We start from the raw sequence: 18,818 nt of genomic DNA on the forward strand, positions 1-18,818 counted from the left end.
CTAATTTTCTGAGATTGTGGAATTGGGGTTTTCATGACCTGTAAGCCATAATCATCACAGTTATGACACATCACGGCTTGAACTATCTTGCTTTGCATGTAATGAGTCTATCTCATATATTAGGTTCACCTTTTAAGTTGCATTACTGAAATAAATGAACTTTTGCACGATATTCTAATTTTTCGAGTTTCACCTGTATCTTGGATTGCCACTCCCTTTGTGTCAGTGTTTCTGCTTAGGTCCATCTGATTGCAGTCCTTCTTTGGGGAGGTTGTATTTGCACCCTGAAAGTGCTCCTTTACCTCCAGCTGTTTCTGGATTCCTAGGGACATCAATGGCATTTGCACAAGTATATCTAGTACAGGAACTGCAACCATTCCTGAAGCTTAAACCTGTTAACAATTAAAGATGCTTCAGTTATAGTCCAGTTGGTGTACTACAATGGGTTCTCTTGTGGCCACCTCTAAGTCATAGCCAAAAGCTTCAGCTGATACAAAAAGTACTGGGGTGTATTATGGCCATCTCAAAACTTTGCACTGATTGCCATTCATTCCCTGGACACAATTGTAGCATTACAATTCTACATCATTTCGGATGTGATTATCAGAGGAATTACTTCTTTTGATGTAAAACTATCACAGCATTAAGATAAGAAGGACAGGCTATCTTAAAAAAATGTCATTTTTAGAAGTCCATTCTTTTGTAAGAATGGGAGTGGGTGTTGATTCAAAACTAGGTAAACACTTCTTTTGGATTTCTGCTTATGAAAAGTGTTGAATCTTAATTAAGCCAGATCTCTCTAGTTTAATTTTAATAATGGCTTTATAGCAATTTTAATGACATAATCGTTTTATGCTTTTTTGAAAAAAAAATCTGATCCACCTTAAGTGTCTTGATCAGAAAGGTGGGATGTAAATTGTATAAAAATGTGATTGGAATGCAATGGCTTGAGTCTGGTCAACTTTTTTTCCTGCCTCCAAGTTTAGAGCATAAATTCTCTCCCTCTCACCCCCCTCTCTCTCCCTCCCTCCCTCCCTCCCTCTCTCTCTCTCTCTTATTTTCATCTTACTATTTGAAACAGCTTTTTTTGCAGTTGCTGCAAGCAGCAGAACAGTTGGCTGAAACCTGCCACTGCAGCTTTCTTTAATTAAGCTTGAACAGCTAATCCAGAGTGAAATAACATTTTGTAGGATTGCTTAGCACACTGAAGGAGGTGACCCCTAATCAAGGGTTAAGCCAAAAAACCCCAAAATATGTGCAAAACATTGGGTTGCAAGGGGGCTTATGGTAGATGGAATAGATTTTAGCATACACTATATTTTTTTTTTAATTTTCATATCAGTACAATTCATATAGCAACATAGCAGGCAAGAACAGCAACAAAGGGGAGGGCAGAAAGCTGTAAAAATGGCAGGAGAGATTTGTCTTCAAGCTGAAAATTATAGAGCTCAGTAATGGAACAGGCAGAGACAGCACTTTAAAGAAAAAAATAATGAAACATTTGATGAAACAATAAAATTCCATGCTGTGGAAAAGGGAACAGTTCAAAAGGAAATGCTTTGATCTAAGAAGACATTCCTCCTACATCAACCATTTATTTTTTCAAAAGCTTTAATCGCTTCGTTTAGTAACTGACCTTGTTAGAATGATTTTTCTCCATTAGAGCTGGGGTTGCAAAGAACTGACAAAATGGAGTTTAGTGAGTTGGAGAACATTGCTTAGTGGCTTAGTGGGGAGAGACAAACCTGCTACAGTTGCATTTACCTTAATACTATTCATATGTTTTATAGTATGTATACATACACTATATGTGTGTGTGTGCAACACACCAAACAAACTTTCATTATTGCAATATGCGTGCAACTTCATGGACAAAAATGATATATACATGATTCATGCATATGATTGCACACAGACTAAACTGATGTACTATTTTTCATACAAAGAAACCCTCTTCAGGCGTTATTCAGACAAATAGCAATCTACTCATGTTCTGGAGGTGCAAGGATGACATTGCTAATTCTGCAGCCCTTTATTGTTATCATGTTTGTGTGTGTGTGTGTGTGTGTGTGTGTGTGTGTTTGAGTCTACGTCAGGGTTGACTCCTTGTTACTGCCTGGATAAGTCCCTGCAGTTTTCTTGGCAAGAGGGCAGAAGTGACTTGCGAATGCCACTGAAATGTTTAGAGTACAACCATTTGTGGTTGTTGGTTTTGATAGTGATCAGTTGTATATAAGATAATGATGCAATACAGATGGTTATTCTGGACATGTGGAAAATAACACAGAGGGGCCTAGGCTTCTATAATTGGCTGTGCTAACCTTTTTCTCTCACACATTGCCCATTACTGTATTAGTAGGCTAGGGTGGGGTTTTTAACAATAGGACTTAGACATAGACTTTAACAAAATAAGAGAATTGGAAGGGACCTTGGAGGTCTTCTGGTCCAGCCCCTTGTTCATGCAGGTGGCTATTGCCTCATGATTGGCTGATGACACAGTGGCATGGCAGTGGAACTAGTAGTAGTGCAGGCATGCATGGAGGTTAAGGAAGAATAAGCAACTTCACTTCTTACAAATTGGACAATTAATGCACCTTCCTTCCTTCCTTTCTCTTCTGAGTTTATTAACTTTGCAATTGTTGTTCTTTTGTCTTGTGCTGTTTTTGTGCTTTTTGTCTTGTTTTTGTTTTTAAATATTGTAACTATTGTAAATTGGTCAATGCTGTATTTTTATTATAGTTGGTCATATATTCAGCAAAACCATTTAGACTGGATTTTGAGGTCCTGCCAGTTTGTGCTTGCAGGCATAACTTTGTCATGTCATTGTTTTTAGACAATCTGTGCAATTTTCTTGCAACAACTAACTAGATAGTGCACTGTTTCTTCAGCTTCTTTGCAGAGTCAGCATTTGCTGTCACTGTTTTCCCAATTCCGACTTAGTATGCATTTGTTCTTACAGCTTGTTCTCCTATAGCCAAGGATTAGCCCCTTTGTTTCTTTCTTCAACTTTCCTGCTCTTAGTAATTGCCAGGACTTGTTATCTGCTTTGCCTGCTAGTGTGTGTGTGTGTGTATGTGCTGGCCATGTAATTCTGCCTTGCCATGTCTCTTTTCTATTCTTTATTTGGTCTTTCTTGTAGGCCAGTTTGGACTCTCCACTGTTCAGGAAGCCTTCATGGTATACTAACTTTAGTGCATCTTCTTCATTGCCCTTCCTTCAGATATTCTTCCAATGCCTTTTTATTTCTTCTTCAATTGTCTGATGTACTTGCAACATTCCATGCCCACCTATGTTCCTTGGTAAGTAGAGTACATCAGTGTTGCTCAGTGGATGAAGGGCATGATTCATTGTCATTATTTTTCTAGTTTTCATATCCAGGGTTTTTAAGTCTGCTTGAGTACAGTCCATTATTCCAGTTATGTATCTAATAACTAAAATACCCATATGTTAATTGCATTGATTGTATTTCCACCAGTGAATTTGGACTTTTAAAGATATTTTTCACATGATGTATTCACTTCTAATCTTCTTATTGACTTCAGTGTGCTTGATGTTGTAAACTTGAAGAATGCCCAGGTATTTGTAGTGATCTTCTTCATCTAGACCAGGGGTTTCAAACTGCCGGCCCTTGGGCTGGATGCGTCATGCCGAAACTGCACTCACCCCATTGCCAGCAATGGAAAAAAAGTTGCGATACATCGCGACACATCACGTGACGTTGCGAGTTTGACACCCCTGATCTAGACCCTGATGTTACTTCCATAGGGCTTCTTGATTCCTTTAGTTGTCACTATTTTCCCCTTGTTGATGGTAAAGGTGGAACATTTGTCCAATCAAAATTCCATTTCAATATCTTGATTGTATATATGGACAGTATTGAGCAGTGATTCTATTTGAGATGGTGTTTTTCCATACAGCTTCAGATCATCCATGAAAAGGAAATGAATAGCCTGGCAAATGTTTTTGATATTTGATAGCCCTGGCTTGACTTGTTCAGTATTATTGTGGAAGAATCAATACAATGATAAATAATAGTCTTGATAGGGAGTCTCCTTGAAAGATTGATCTATTGAGATTAACCTATCCCAATTATCACCAGCAATTGTTACTTTCATTGTGCAGTTGATTTTTGTACAAAGCTTCTGATGTTTCTACTTACTCTTTTGCACACAGCTTCTGATCCATCTCAGCATCCTTGTCATGCTACAATTTTCATTCGGATGTTGCTTTGTATATTACCGTGGTTGTTATTTAAAACATTGGAAAGCCTGTGTTGTCATAAACAAATGGAAGGAGCTAAGACAAGCAAAAAAATGAGATATCCAGACCTGAAAGGATTCCAGGAATCAAGAATAAGTAGATGGGAGGAAGGTTCAACACCTAGGCAGGAAATATTTGCTTCTTCCTATAACAAAAACTACAAAGCCGCCTTTTTCCTAGTTATACTATTGCTTTTTCAGGTTCATTGGTTGTCTATATTAACTAGGAGTGTTTTCCCTACTATTTCAAATGGATGTATCTCTCAGTACTCTATGATGCTTCTGTGACTGAATTGGGATGATTGGTGTGCAACAAAAGTTTTCACTGAGGCAGGAACTGAAAAAGAAGGGCAACTTGTGATCTCCATAAAGGTAGTCCTCAACTTACAACAATTCATTTAGTGGCCATTTGAAATTACAACAGCACTGAAAAAAGGGACTTACGACTGTTTTTCACACTTATGACTGCTGCAGCATCTCCATGGTCATGTGATCAAAGTTTGGATGCTTGGTAACAGGTTCATATTTATGATGGTCACAGTGTCCCAGGGTCATGTGATCACCTTTTGCAACCTACTCACAAGCAAAGTCAATGGGGAAGCCAGATTCACTCAACAACCATGTTACTAACTTAACAACTGCAATGATTCACTTAACAACCATGGCAAGAAAGATCGTAAAATGGGGCAAAACTCAATTAACAAATATCTCACTTAGCAACATAAATTTTGGGCTCAGTTGTGTCGTAAGTTGAGGACTGCCTGTATACATTCTCCTGTGATAGGGCAGGGCTGAGCAATTGTTTGTCACTCTTTCTCAGCTGTAACATTTTAATAATCCAAATAACAGTCCTTTAAGGCCAGGTACTGTTACTATCTTTGTGGTCTTTGTGTTTAACAGATTGCAGCTTCTTTTAAGGCCAGCTAATGGATTAGGATCTTTGGTATTTCATGCTAATGCTTTGCACCACTTTGGAATCTTCTCTGCACCTGATAGCACTCACAATGTCAACTATTTTAGAGAATGATTTGTTTTCTTATTCTATTCTGTTTAACAGAAAATTTGATCTTTTTCTTGGAATTTCTGTGACTATACATACTGTATGGGCAATCTGTTTTCCAATTGGTAGGAACTTCTGCCTCATTCTACTTTTGGCTTTAAGATTCAAGCTATTCCATAGAGATTAGCATCCTGTTGAACTTGTAACTTCCAATAGATGAAAGTGTAAAACTTAATTATCTCTTACCACCATCATTCAGCTGCCTAGAAACATAAAGTGTTAGTCTCAATTATTGGGGAAAGCCCAGTTCTAAATTGCTTATGAACTTAAATTTTCACCTTTATTACTTTTTTTTTGGCCATGGGATGGTTGTTAATGCAACAGAGAAATGACAGCAAAGGATCTCAATGTTTTTTGTTAACTTTTTTTTTTTTACAAATAACCTGATTGCACACCAACACATATTCTGAAATATAGAGAAAGGAGAAATTCAGTTGCAGTTTATTTTATAATGGGATTTTTTTTCCCAGTCAGAGATAGGTCTTTGTAGTCGGGGTTGGTGGTGGTGGTGGTAGGAGATAAACACTATTAAGGATGTTGTAATTCTTTGCATTTTGAGATTGGCAGATGGAAATACAATTATGGCTGGTTTCAAGCTGTTGTATGTGGGATTGGGGTGAAATGCTGCTGAAGCAGAAGTGTCCTTAGAAGAAATTAATTTATTATAAGAATATGCATGCTATGGTACAATAGATTCCAATTTTTTATCCTTTTTCCAAGGAGTACTTGCTAATGCGCTTTCCTCATAAGTCCTCTGTATATCAGTTCTATTATATTTGTTTATAAATTATTGACAGAGAAACATGCTGGATTCAATAGCAAAAAAGATGTTTCAGAGTGTGGGGTTGCATACATCACATCATCTGCAACTCCTTAAGACAAAGGTGTCTTTTCCTGGGATTCTGCTGTGACAGAGCATATCTTTGAAATATATTTTTGCCTGCAAATCTAAAGCACTTCAGAGCCCTAAAATTATTGCTCTGTTTTCTAATTAAACTTTAAAAATGTATAGTCTGATTATTTTACAGTTTTTATATTCATGACTTCAACACATTAATCACAATACTTCCATCCTGATTTTGCCAACATCTTTAAACAAATATGCCTATATATGTATGTATTTGTCATTTTAGTAATTGCTGATGGATCACTAGAGAAAACCAGTGATGACATTGGGAGTGAAGAGGATTTATATGAAGATTTCCGAAGTTCAAGTCATCGTTATGGCCACCCAGGTGGTGGAGGAGAACAACTTGCTATTAATGAGGTACTGCAGCTCTTAGTAACTAAGGCAAATAAAATGCATTTCATGTTGTGCGTTTTCTAGTAACTCATTTATCTCATCGCAGGACTTAAAATTGCAGCTTAAAAGTATACACCAATATCCTTATGAAACTGAAAGCAGATTTAAACATCCCTATCATTAACACTTCAAAAAGAAAATACTTAGTAACCAGGGCTTTTTTTTCTCATAGAACGCCCAGAACGGAGTTCCGGCACTTTTTTTGGATGGAACCTTGTAGGGTAGGCAAGGCAGGTTGTATGACGTGTGTGAGTTCCGGCACCTTTTTTTTTTTTTTTTAAGAAAAAAAGCACTGTTAGTAATAATGCTTAAAACACCTCCTGGGAGAGAAGGGTTCCACAATGCTAAAGCAATAAATATCTAAACTTACCAGTGAGGCCATGTCACCAATTATAAAGCACTCCTTTTAATAATGAAGTATCATCCATAAGTTCAAAGGACAAGGGCCACATTTGGCATTCTTATCTTCTGAAGAATTGCAGGAACATATCTCATGATTGGTGGAAGTGACATAAACAATTTTTAATTTGATCTATTTTAATCTTTTGCAAGATTGGAGGGAAAGACCACTAGGAGAAAAATTGCTGCCATGTAAAGTGGGTAATAGATAACTTTTCAAGAAAGGACATTTTATATTCTATCTGACTCATCTTGCTGGGAGGAGTTTGGAAAAAAAAGTCTCAGTTTATTCTTGGATTGGCAAGCAGAGGAAAATCAGTCCTTAAAACAACATGAGTAACAATAACAACAACAACAGCAATCTAGCACTGTATTGGCTTTTTTGGCAGCTGCAGCACAGTGCTGACTCATATTTAAGTAATTGTCCACTAAGACTCCAAGATCCCTCTCACAGTTGCTACTATTGAGCAAGGTACCACCTATACTATACCTGTACATTTGGTTTTTCTTGCCTAAATGTAGAACCTTACCTTTTTCACCATTGAATTTAATTTTGTTGTTGTTGTTAATTGCGAAGTCGTGTCCGACCCATTGTGACCCCATGGACAATGTTCTTCCAGGCCTTCCTGTCCTCTACCATCTTCTGGAGTCCATTTAAGCTCACACCTATTGCTTCAGTGACTCCATCCAGCCACCTCATTCTCTGTTGTCCCCTTCTTCTATTGCCCTCAATCTTTCCCAGCATTAGGCCCTTCTCCAGTGAGTCCTTCCTTCTGATTAGGTGGCCAAAGTATTTGAGTTTCAACTTCAGGATCTGGCCTTCTAAAAAGCAGTCAGGGTTGATCTCTTCTAGGACTGACTGGTTTGAACGCCTTGCAGTCCAAGGGACTCGCAGGAGTCTTCTCCAGCACCATAGTTCAAAGGCCTCAATTCTTTGTCGCTGTTGTTAGATAGTGCTCAATGTTAAAGTCTGTCAAGATCCTTCTGTATCTTAAGCCTCTCTTCTGGAGTGTTGGCTATTCCTGCCAGCTTGGTGTCGTCTGCAAATTTGATGAGTTCCCCATCTATCCCCTCATGAAGATGTTGAAGAGCACTGGATTAAGTCATTCTTGCTTCATATAAAAGGAAAATAGCAGAAATTCTTGTGATATTATCTAGAGATTTTATGAGCAAAAGCTATATTTATCTGATTTTTCTGAGTATTTATAAATAGAAAGTTCATGAGTCCTATAAACTAAAATAGGATGTAAGTTCTAGAGAAACCTAACCTACTAAATTGCTAAGTATGTAGGATATTCATACATGCACAGACACGCACAGACAGCTTCGAGTCTAGTTAGGTTTGTTTTTTGTTTTTGTTTTTTGCTCCTAACAGCTGCATGGACTAGTCTCTGCAGTTTTCTTGGCAAGTTTTTTTGGAAGTGGTTTGCCATTGCTTCCTTCTTAGGACTGAGAGAGAGTGATTGGCTCAAGGTCATCCAGTTAACTTTGTGCCTAAGGTGGGACTAGAACTCGGTTTCCTGGTTTCTAGCCTAATGCTTTAATCACTACACCATATTGGTTCTCCAAATACATAATACCAAAATATCAAGCTAAGCTACCAAAATAATATTTGTCTTGTTATAGATAATACATACATAAAATCACACTATTGACAATTAACTGATTAGAATGAGAGCACTGTATTCAGAAACATCACACAATTAACTAAGGAGCCAAAGTAAATGACCCCAAATGACAAAGGAGGTGTTCAGCTCTGCATCATAAATTGTATTTGTCAATATAAACAGGCATGTGTTTAGTATTTTAAAATGTGTAAGGAGCAGGCAGGTATCCATTTAAAAGAAATTGGAGCATGCACACTAGTTTTCAGGGGAGTCAATTTCATCAAGCTTTGAGAAATACTTGGTGGGGTCCCATGATAATCTTAGGTCAATGAGGATTGGCCACCTCTCAGAAATGTTACTGGAAGTACATGGCACACATTCCTAAAGAATAGGAAACTGTTGTGGGTGCAGAGGGAACTTTTAACCTAGCTAAGAGTTAAAAGGGAAATGTATAAAAAAATGAAATCACAAAGATGTATACCACCAAGTAGCTTATAATAAAGGGGGGGAAATCGTAAAAGGAAATATAGTCTCTCAAGAAAAGCTAAAAGTATAAAAATGATTTTTTTATTGCATCAGTAATAAAAAAAAAGAAGGAAAGGTTGGTGCCCTGCTAAGAGTACATGATAGGATAATAATAAAAGATTGGCAGATGGTAGAATTCTTCAATTCCTATGTTGTCTTTTCTTCCCAAAAACAACTTTGTTTGAAGCAACCTGTGCTTAAATTAACTTAAGCAAAACAATTGTCAAAAAAGGGAGTGGCAACTCAAGGTAAATAAAGAAATAGTTAGGGAGCACCTCCTGCAGCGTGCATGAATGAGTTGAATTTCAAAACTGAAGTAATTATATTTGTGAGACTTGAGGAAGCCTGCAGAACACAACTTACTACTCGATAAGATAGAAAAATGTGGGTTAGACAACATCACCACCAGATGGATTCGTAGCTGGCTGACCGGCCATACTCAGCGTGTGGTCCTCAATGGAACTGCATCTAATTGGAGGGAAGTGTGTAGTGGGGTGCCCCAGGGCTCTGTTCTAGGCCCAGTGCTCTTCAACATCTTCATCAATGATATGGACGAGGGGATAGATGGGGAACTCATCAAATTTGCAGATGACACCAAGCTGTCAGGAATAGTCAACACTCCAAAAGATAGGCTTAAGATACAGGAGGATCTGAACAAACTGGAACACTGGGAGCTATCTAAGAAAATGAAATTCAATGCTGAAAAAGTTCTACATTTAGGCAAGAAAAACCAAATGTACAGGTATAGTATAGAGGGTACCTTGCTCAATAGTAGCAACTGTGAGAGGGATCTCGGAGTCCTAGTGGACAATCACTTAGATATGAGCCAGCAGTGTGCGGCAGCTGCCAAAAAAGCCATTAGGCTGCATTAACAGAGGGACAGAATCAAGATCACGAGAAGTATTAATACTACTTTACAATGCCTTGGTAAGGCCACACTTGGAATACTGCATCCAGTTTTGGTCACCACGATGTAAAAAAGATGCTGAGACTCTAGAAAGAGTACAGAGAAGAGCAACAAAGATGATTAGGGAACTGGAGGTTAAAACATATGAGGAACGGTTGCTGGAATTGGGTATGTCTACTTTAATGAAGAGAAAGACGAGGGGGGACATGATAGCAGTGTTCCAATATCTCAGGGGCTGCCACAAAGAAGATGGAATCAAGCTATTCTCCAAAGCACCTGAGGGCAAGACAAGAAGCAACGGATGGAAACTAATCAAGGAGAGAAGCAACCTAGAACTAAGGAGAAACTTCCTGACAGTTAGAACAATTAACCAATGGTGAATGCTCCAACACTGGAAGTTTTTAAGAAAAGATTGGACAGCCATTTGTCTGAAATGGTGTAGGGTTTCCTGCCTGAGCAGGGGGTTGGACTCGATGACCTCCAAGGTCCCTTCCAACTTTATTATTATTATTATTATTATTATTATTATTATTATTATTATTATTACTACTACTATTACTACTACTACTACTACTACTACTACTACTACTACTATCTTTGAAGAATCATGAGCTAAATGTAATGTCAGAGGAGAGGAGAAGAGAAAAGGTTGTTTCTATGCAATTGAATAACTGCCAATTAATTAGTTTGGCTTTAATATGAAGCAAAATTCTGGGACAGATTGTTAAACAATTTGTGAAAGCAAAGCATTATTTGGTAGCTAGTATATGTTTCTCAAGAACAAGAGATATGAATGAACTTGAATTTTTTTCTTGACAGAGTGATTGGTTTAATAAACCATAAAAATGCTTGGACATAATGTACGCTGTGGTTTTTTTAAGCACTTGACAAAACTTCCATGAAATTCTAGTAGAGGAAATTGGGAAATATTTTATCATAAATCAGCGCAACTGATTAAACAATTACACCCAATGAGTATATGCCAATAACTCCATGAGAATCTGGGTTGTGTTATAATGCCCCATACTGTTCAATATATTTATAAATGGCTTGGATTAAAGATGAAAAAATGTCAAATTTGCTGATGACATAAGGATAGAAAAATAAGGATCTTGATAAGCTGAAGTTGAATTCCAACAGGAACAAATGCAAAAATCCAATGTGATGCAGCTTCTAAAAAAGAAATGCAGGTCTATGCAGTTTTGCTGCTTCAGCAAAAATATAATATCAGGTAAAATAAGTAATGTTTCCTCTCTACAATGTGCATCCAAGGCACTGCATTTTAGGAAGGGCATTGGCAAACTAGAGTGTGTCCAGAGAAGAACAATCAAGATGCTAAGGAGCCTTAGAAGGAAAGATAATGATAAATAATTGGAAGCTTTGGGTATTTGTGGCCTGGAGAAGATAACAATGAGACATGATTACAGAAGAACACTGACTCTGACATGCCCTAAACTCTGATGAAGATGTTACCTAGCCTGGTAACGAAACGTTCAGAAACCAACCCACAAGCTCAGAGAACGAACGTTCACCCTCACACATGATATCTGTCTTCAGGTATCTGAAGTTCTGTCTTTTATGGGACAGAATTGTTCAGAATTCTTCCAAAAAACACTACAATAACAACAACAGCAGCAGCAGAAACAACAACAAGGATTTAAATCACAAGGATATAGATTTCAAGTGGATGTGATGAAGCATTTAAGAGCTGTTAAAATGAATCAAATTATGTCAGGAAGTGTACACTTTATTGGAGGTGGATGGCCAACTATCAAAGATATTGTGGCAAATAATTTCTGTGCTGGACATAGACTTGAAAAAATGATCTCCAAGATCCTGATTCTGTGATTCTAGTATTATCATGCCTATGGTTGAATCATAATGTTTTAACTAATGAAATCGATTAGAAGAGTGATGAAACTGATTATGTTTTATCAACTGTTTCTGGTAGCCTTTTTAAATTATCTAAATTAGTGTGTGTGTGTGTGTGTGTGTGTATTGCACCCATATATATTTGTACCCATTGTTTTATGTACTTAAAAATTACAGGTATTTAAAATGTTTCTAGGGATACATACATATTTTCATATTTTATACAAATTGAAGCAAGTTGATATATTTATTTATTTTTATCCCACCTTTATATTTTTATAAATAACTCAAGGCAGTGAACATATGTATTATTCTTTTTTCCTCCTATTTTCCCCACAAAACCGATAAGATGGATTGAGCTGAGAGCGAGTGACTGGCCCAGTCACCCAGCTGACTTTCATGCTTAAGTAGACCATATGCTTCCTGTTAGCCTCGTCCTAATAAACCAGTTTTTTTCTTATTCAGACATATCTTTAACATTTTAACTGAATTGTCTGTTGAGGTAGCTAAAACTGTACCTTTTTAAATTTTTTATTACGATTCATTGGAATTCTGCTTTTATTTTTATTTTTTCTATTAGTTGTCCTGAGAATCTTTTGGAAATGTAATAAATAGTTTCTGACATGGGCTCAGCCTTTAGCCTGCCTTATCCTATGCTCTCCAGGTTATACAGTACATAAGAGGTTCAGGTATATTCATGACAAAGCACATTGAAAAACCAAGCAGACTACACTGCAGCTCAAGAAAACCATTACATGACATTCTGTCTCATCTTCTGTCAGCCTTGTGATGTAGTCCAGACAGAAGACACCCAGAAGTACTAGCTCTAACTTTATTGTAGGGTTACATTATCATAATCTTGCAAGTCTTAAAATACATCTCTGTCCTATTACTTTTGCAATCCAAGAAATTAGGGAGTGTCCCTTCTAAGTCATTTGCCACACTCCCATTGATTCTGCAGGTTAAGCTCTTTTAACCATTGTCTTATCTGTGACACTTCCTCCTATTACCCAAGGTCATGCCCACATACCATTACATCGTCACGGTCTGTGTCTTGAAGGCAATGATCTGTCCTGGAAGAAAGAGACTAAATATATCATGCAATGTTATATACAGACTTACATTGGTTTCAAAGGTCTCCAATCCATAATTGCACAGTTGTTTCAATCAGCTTCAGTTCCTGCCACCACATCCCTGGCATGTCCATCCCAAGCCCTCAGGAACTTGCACAGTAACCATGAATTTGATTGTAGCATTGTCTTATCCCACCTGAACTCTTTCTGTAGCAAAATGGTCATAATAACATTGGATGATTATTTTGCTTAATTGCCATAACTCATAATTTTTTAATTGATAGCCATACATTTGTTAATGAGGGATTGTTTCCCTGTGTTAGCAGGACAAAATTTAAATATCATAGAAACTCAGAAAAAAAATCATTAAAAAGAATTAAGTGAGAAATATTATAAACATATGTTTTATAAACCTATAAACCTTAGGTTTTACTTGGATGGCAGCAGCATTTCTTAATCATACCTACACTGCTATTGTACTTTGTTCTAAAAAAAAACACCCATAATGTCATGTTAGAGAAATCTTTTAAAAATATTTGCTGGTAGAAAAAGATATATTAGAAAGGAACTTTTCCAAACTGTTGACATGCCAACCGTTGCTATGACTTCATTCCTTGGCTAAAGGAAGCAAGAGATTAGTTTCTTACAAACTGAATGGACAGAATAACACATGTTGCCTTATCCTCTGTTCTCCAGAAAAGCTAAAGATTTGTTGGTGTCATGTATTAGGCAGGACCTAATTTTGTTGTTGTTGTTGGCACCCCTCTGGATGCTTACGGCAAAGGGAGAAACCAGTCCTCCAACTTAATTGGTAGTGGCAAAATGTCAATTTTTTCTTATAATTTCAAAGCAGGAGTTTGATGTTTGAATTGAGTATTCTTAAATTCTGGACTCATGATTTTACTATTTATTCTTTAAAAAGTATGAAAATCATACATGTGGTCACAACTGCTTTCCAGGTGATAAACGGGGAGAGGGAATGTAGGTAGAAATTTGAGGTAATGGGGTTATGATCAGTTTCATCTGTGAATAGTGTATTACAAACTATACAATAAAACAAATGTTACTTGCAATTTGGTAAGTAACAAAACAGGAAAGCAGTAAGGTAACATATACAGAAGTTGGTGTTAGCATACAACAGTAGCTAAATATCACAGCTGAAATTTGATGCTCTCTTATCTCTATTTTCTTTTTTTCTAAGCCATGCAAATATTGTGTTATTATTTTTTATATCTAGATGAAACTATGCTGTCCTGAAATACTGAATACGGTCACCTTAGAGCAAACTGTTTTGTTGACCAAAATCTCTATAAAGTTCTATATTTAAAGCAAGGCTGCAACGATTAAAAAAACAAATCAAAATCACAAAAGCAATTTGTGATTTTGGATACAATTCAGTTTCTTTCAACTCATGAATGTAGTGTAGAGTTGCTTATTAGCTAAGGCTAAGCTCTGGTGGCTGCTGAATTTGTTCAATATTTAGGAATCTCAGTCAACATTTCCTAGTTCTCTAATTTCTCTAATGTTTTTATGAATTATTTTTGTAGTTTTATTTTATTTCTGTATTTTTACTAACTAGAAAGCTTTGGTCTTTGTACTATTCACTATATGAAATACAGAAAGTAACTTTAAAAGAAATACAGGGGTTTAATTTGGTCACCAAAATATCCCTGCCCCTCTCAGGATAAATAAAGCAGCTATAAATTACTGTATTTGCATCAGTCATCTGTTTATTACTAGCATAAGGTTAAGGCATTGGTGCATTCCCCTAAAACCTTGGAAAGTATGCAACAGATTAAAGAGGTAGATCATAGACTCACACTAGGTATTCACTTCCTTTCCCCTCAATTAATTATTGGTACCCACGTGAATGATTCTTGCCAGGATCATTGTGAATGGATAGACCAGTTATATTTCTTCTCTCTGAAACTAGCATAACTAATGCAACTAAAAAAACATAAAGTTCCCAGTGAATCAAATGGAAACTTTTCTCCCAAGTTAACAGAGGGATGAAGGGGGATTTTACCTTCAGTCATGCTGACATAGTCAGGGAAGAAATAAACATTTCCTCACCACACATACAATTAGTCCTGGGAGAGATTGCACAAATTTCTATATCCTTCTTAATTAATTTAGGAAAAATAAAATACTTAACTACAAGCCTTGTATTAAGTGAATATCTACATGGACTTAGTGTGGTAAGATAAATGGCAAAACTGCTTATTTAGAATGTCCCCATTTTTATAATGCTACTTTATAAGCAACAAGCATTCTCTCTACGAAACTAGATCCATACTAGTATTGGCCCCATTCATCACAAATCTCCACCTTTCACTTTAATTCTCATATGTAGATAAATTCAGAAAGGATTGATAAACAAATTTTGAGGAGAAAGTAAATGAAGTTTGTAGGAGAGAGATCTGGCAGTCCAGATTAATTGACCAAGAACAGAAATGGCTATTCAAGGACAGCATTTAAATGTCTTCTGTGAATGAGTTTGATCATGCGGTATGCTGTTTATTTGTTTTTCCTCTGCCATGATTTTGAAGTTATTGTGATTAATTATTTCTCAAAATACTTTCATTGTGCATAAATTCTGAACTTCATCAGGCAATTTCTAAAAAAGATTTGTAAGAAAATATTTTCTGTAAGAAAAACATATTTTTGACTACTTGCATAAATTATCTTCTAAACTTCACAATCTTCTTTTTAGTAATGTTAAACTTTTGAAGAATATGATCCACTTAATTAGATAGGTCTAATTGTGATCCATGGATGAAGTGCAATCCATTGATATTCATACCATAATTCCATGTTATGGTACAGAATGCAGCTGTGTGGGCAGATCTGGAAGCCTCTCATGTAGCACATGTGACGATTGTTACCAGTTTGCTTCCAGGTCCAATTCATGGTATTGGACATTACTTTTCATGCCCTTTATGGCATGGGTCCAGGGTATCTGAGGAACCGTCTCACCCTGATGAAACTAACTCATTCCAGTGGAAAAAGCCTACTTTAGATCCTATTGGCCAAAGAATTTTGACTTGCAGGGTCCAGGAAGAGAGCTTTTTCTGCTGTGACCCTGCCTTCAGGAATATTTGCCCATCGGAGGTGAGATCTTCCCCCATACTCATTGTTGTGTCCTGAGCGTGCAAAAGCAGGCTCGGCACGCTGCAAGAGTCCAGGGCATTGCAAAAGCTGCCCAGGACCAGACTGAGCGGCGCCAGCCTTGCGCGCATGCGCAAAGCGGGAAAAAGGGTGCCTGCTATTGGTTGTTGTTGCCCGGGGATCCGGGAGTATAAAAGGAGGCCTGCGTGCCTCTGCTCTTGTTGGTTGGTTGTTGTGACTGAGAGAGAAATAAAGATCTGTTCTGTAACATGAATTGCCTCCTTCGCCATTTATCCAAGGACTTAACACTCATGGCCTTCTGGAAGAGCCTAAAAACTTGGTTCTGCTGCTTGGCATGGGGCTCCAACAGGGGCCTACTGATAGGATAGAGTAGATTCTTACCCCAAGACCGCCCAGTTTTAACTTTAAACTTCTCTATTCAATTTTTTAAATTTTAAATATTTTTAGCACTTTTTAACTTTTTATTATATTGTAAGTTGCCCTGAGTTGCTGCATCAGTGAAGTGGGCAGTATAGAAATTTAATTAATTAATTAATGGCATGTTAAGGCACCAAAAGCTTCTCCTTGTTTTAGTTGCAATATATTTCAAGCTATCTACATCTGCAGAAAAGCATCTAGTAATTTATGTATATCTAATGTGTGTGTGTGTGTATATAGCTATATTGTGAGAATGATATGTCACATCCATTTCTGCAGCTCTCCTGGAAAGCCTCATGCCCACCCTTTCTCTAGTTGCTAAGGATTGCCTGTATCCTAGCTACAGTGCTTAGCAAATAGCCGACAAGCTCTTTGGGAAGCCAGTCCCACTGCTGATATCCCTGAGTTCCAGCACACAGAGACTTCCTGCTACAGGAGCTTCACTCAGCTAATGCAATGAGGCAGCTCTTTTCTGGAAGATAAAATGAAAAGCTGATGATTTGCTGAGATAAAACAAAGATAAGAATTTCTTGGAAAGGGAAGACAGCGTTCCAGCATGTGCATGCATTATGCTTGAAAGTTGATAATAATGGTTGCAGGAAATTGATTAAGTTTTGCTTTCTGAAAGCTGACTCCATTGTTTGTAAACCCCCCCCTTCCTTGGCTTTCCTTCTAGAGGCAGTCCTGCTAAGCTGCTAAAATACTGTTTTTCTAGAGCCAGAGCTATTGTCAGCATGGCGAAGGGATCTAATCAGAGCAGGCACCGATGGAGTGTTCTTCACACATTCCTCCGGTGCAATATGAACCCGGACACTCAACGTGTGGTGGTGTTTGTCATTTTGCTTTTTCTCATCATCATTAACGTTCTGCTTATGTTTCTTCTGGCATTTTACTGAGAAGCAGGACTGTATGAGGGCTTCCAAGATTGATCAGCAGATCAGCTCCTCCTTGTCTGATTCTGGATTGGCATCTCTTCTGTCATAGCTGTCTACCTGCGCCTGTCTCCTGTTATTCATCAGCATACTGTCTCCCTGCTCACCCTGTTCCTCTTGCCTGTCCTTTTGCAAGGAAAAAAGACTGCAGCTAAATGGTAAATTGAGTAGGTGCCAACAACTTCTGGATGTATTCCCTACATTGCTGAATGCAGAGGTGCTCCCCCTCTTTGGCAAGTGGGCTTTAAAGTGTTTGTTTGTTAAGGAGCACTTAACTGATGAACTATTACACAAGAAAATGGCTCTTTGTCTGCAACTACTGTAAGAAAACCTCAAACTGCTAGAACCAGGACTGCTTTATAATTGAGACTATCGGGCCTCTGAGAATATATGTGCAGAAATATAAGTAATGCCCAATTAGCTGTAATGGATTAATGATGGATCATTAGAGTACATCAGGAATCTGTGTTTACAATTGACAGCTGCACTGTGGAATGTATGTCTTCACTGGTGATTATCCCATTCTCTTAATTAGAGCATTTGTGTGTAGAAGGGCATGGACAAAATGACCAGTGGGAACTTTGGAAACAAAAGTGATTTTTTCCCCTTTTTCTCTAGCAAAAAGACATAATAGCTGAAACAAGCCTTCTATAATATGGTAAAATCATTTTTTAAAAATTAATGATATATTTTTATTGCCTGCTTAGTTCTATTCAGAAATTCAGACATTGATGTATAAGTGTGTAGGAGAAAGGTAAGGAAGAGGATTTGGACTATATCAGCAAAAGCCATTAGTTCTTCAACAAATACTTCAACTTCAAAATAATCCTGCAGTAATGTTAAATGGGAAATGTGAATGTGCTACATGTTATCAAGTCTTTGAATAAATCCTCCAATCTCTAGAAACTCAACAACCCCCTTCTTAGCCTAAAGTTACTAAAAAAAATTTTATGATATCTTCTTGTTTGATCCCATATTTGCTAATGGAACTGCTGTTTTCTCCTAAGAGTTCAGCACTGATACTAAAAGAACTGAAATCCAGTGCTAAATGCCATTTTTTCCCCTGTTTTTCATAATATAGGCTAGACCTATATTATTCAAGAAGTAGTGAAACAATCAGTTAGAGATGTGAAGGTAGAGCAGGGGGAAACCAGAATTTTATTGGTATTCATTGCTATTAACATCTTGAATTATGAAATAATGAATACAGTGTATAAGATAAGGTATTCAGAACAAACTCTTTTCTCTTTCCAGACATTTAAACATTGTACAATAAGACTTTACTACAAAAAACAAACAGACAAACAAACAAAAACAAACCTATGACAGGTTCTT

At 37.2% G+C, this 18,818-nt stretch overlaps 1 protein-coding gene across 1 annotated transcript in view; it reads left to right on the forward strand.

The window, feature by feature from the left end:
- The window catches only part of ARHGEF4 (Rho guanine nucleotide exchange factor 4), a 76,140-nt gene that overhangs the window by 29,244 nt on the left and 28,078 nt on the right, over window positions 1-18,818 (forward strand). Inside the window, exon 3 of the mRNA XM_015818503.1 lies at window positions 6,453-6,586. Within this exon, the coding sequence (XP_015673989.1) occupies window positions 6,453-6,586 (134 nt within the window). The remainder of the gene's footprint in view (window positions 1-6,452; window positions 6,587-18,818) is intronic.

The sequence above is a fragment of the Protobothrops mucrosquamatus genome, unplaced genomic scaffold (assembly GCF_001527695.2).
Source record: "Protobothrops mucrosquamatus isolate PMUCROS unplaced genomic scaffold, P.Mucros_1.0 scaffold755, whole genome shotgun sequence".
In the NCBI taxonomy this organism is placed as follows: Eukaryota; Metazoa; Chordata; class Lepidosauria; order Squamata; family Viperidae; genus Protobothrops; species Protobothrops mucrosquamatus.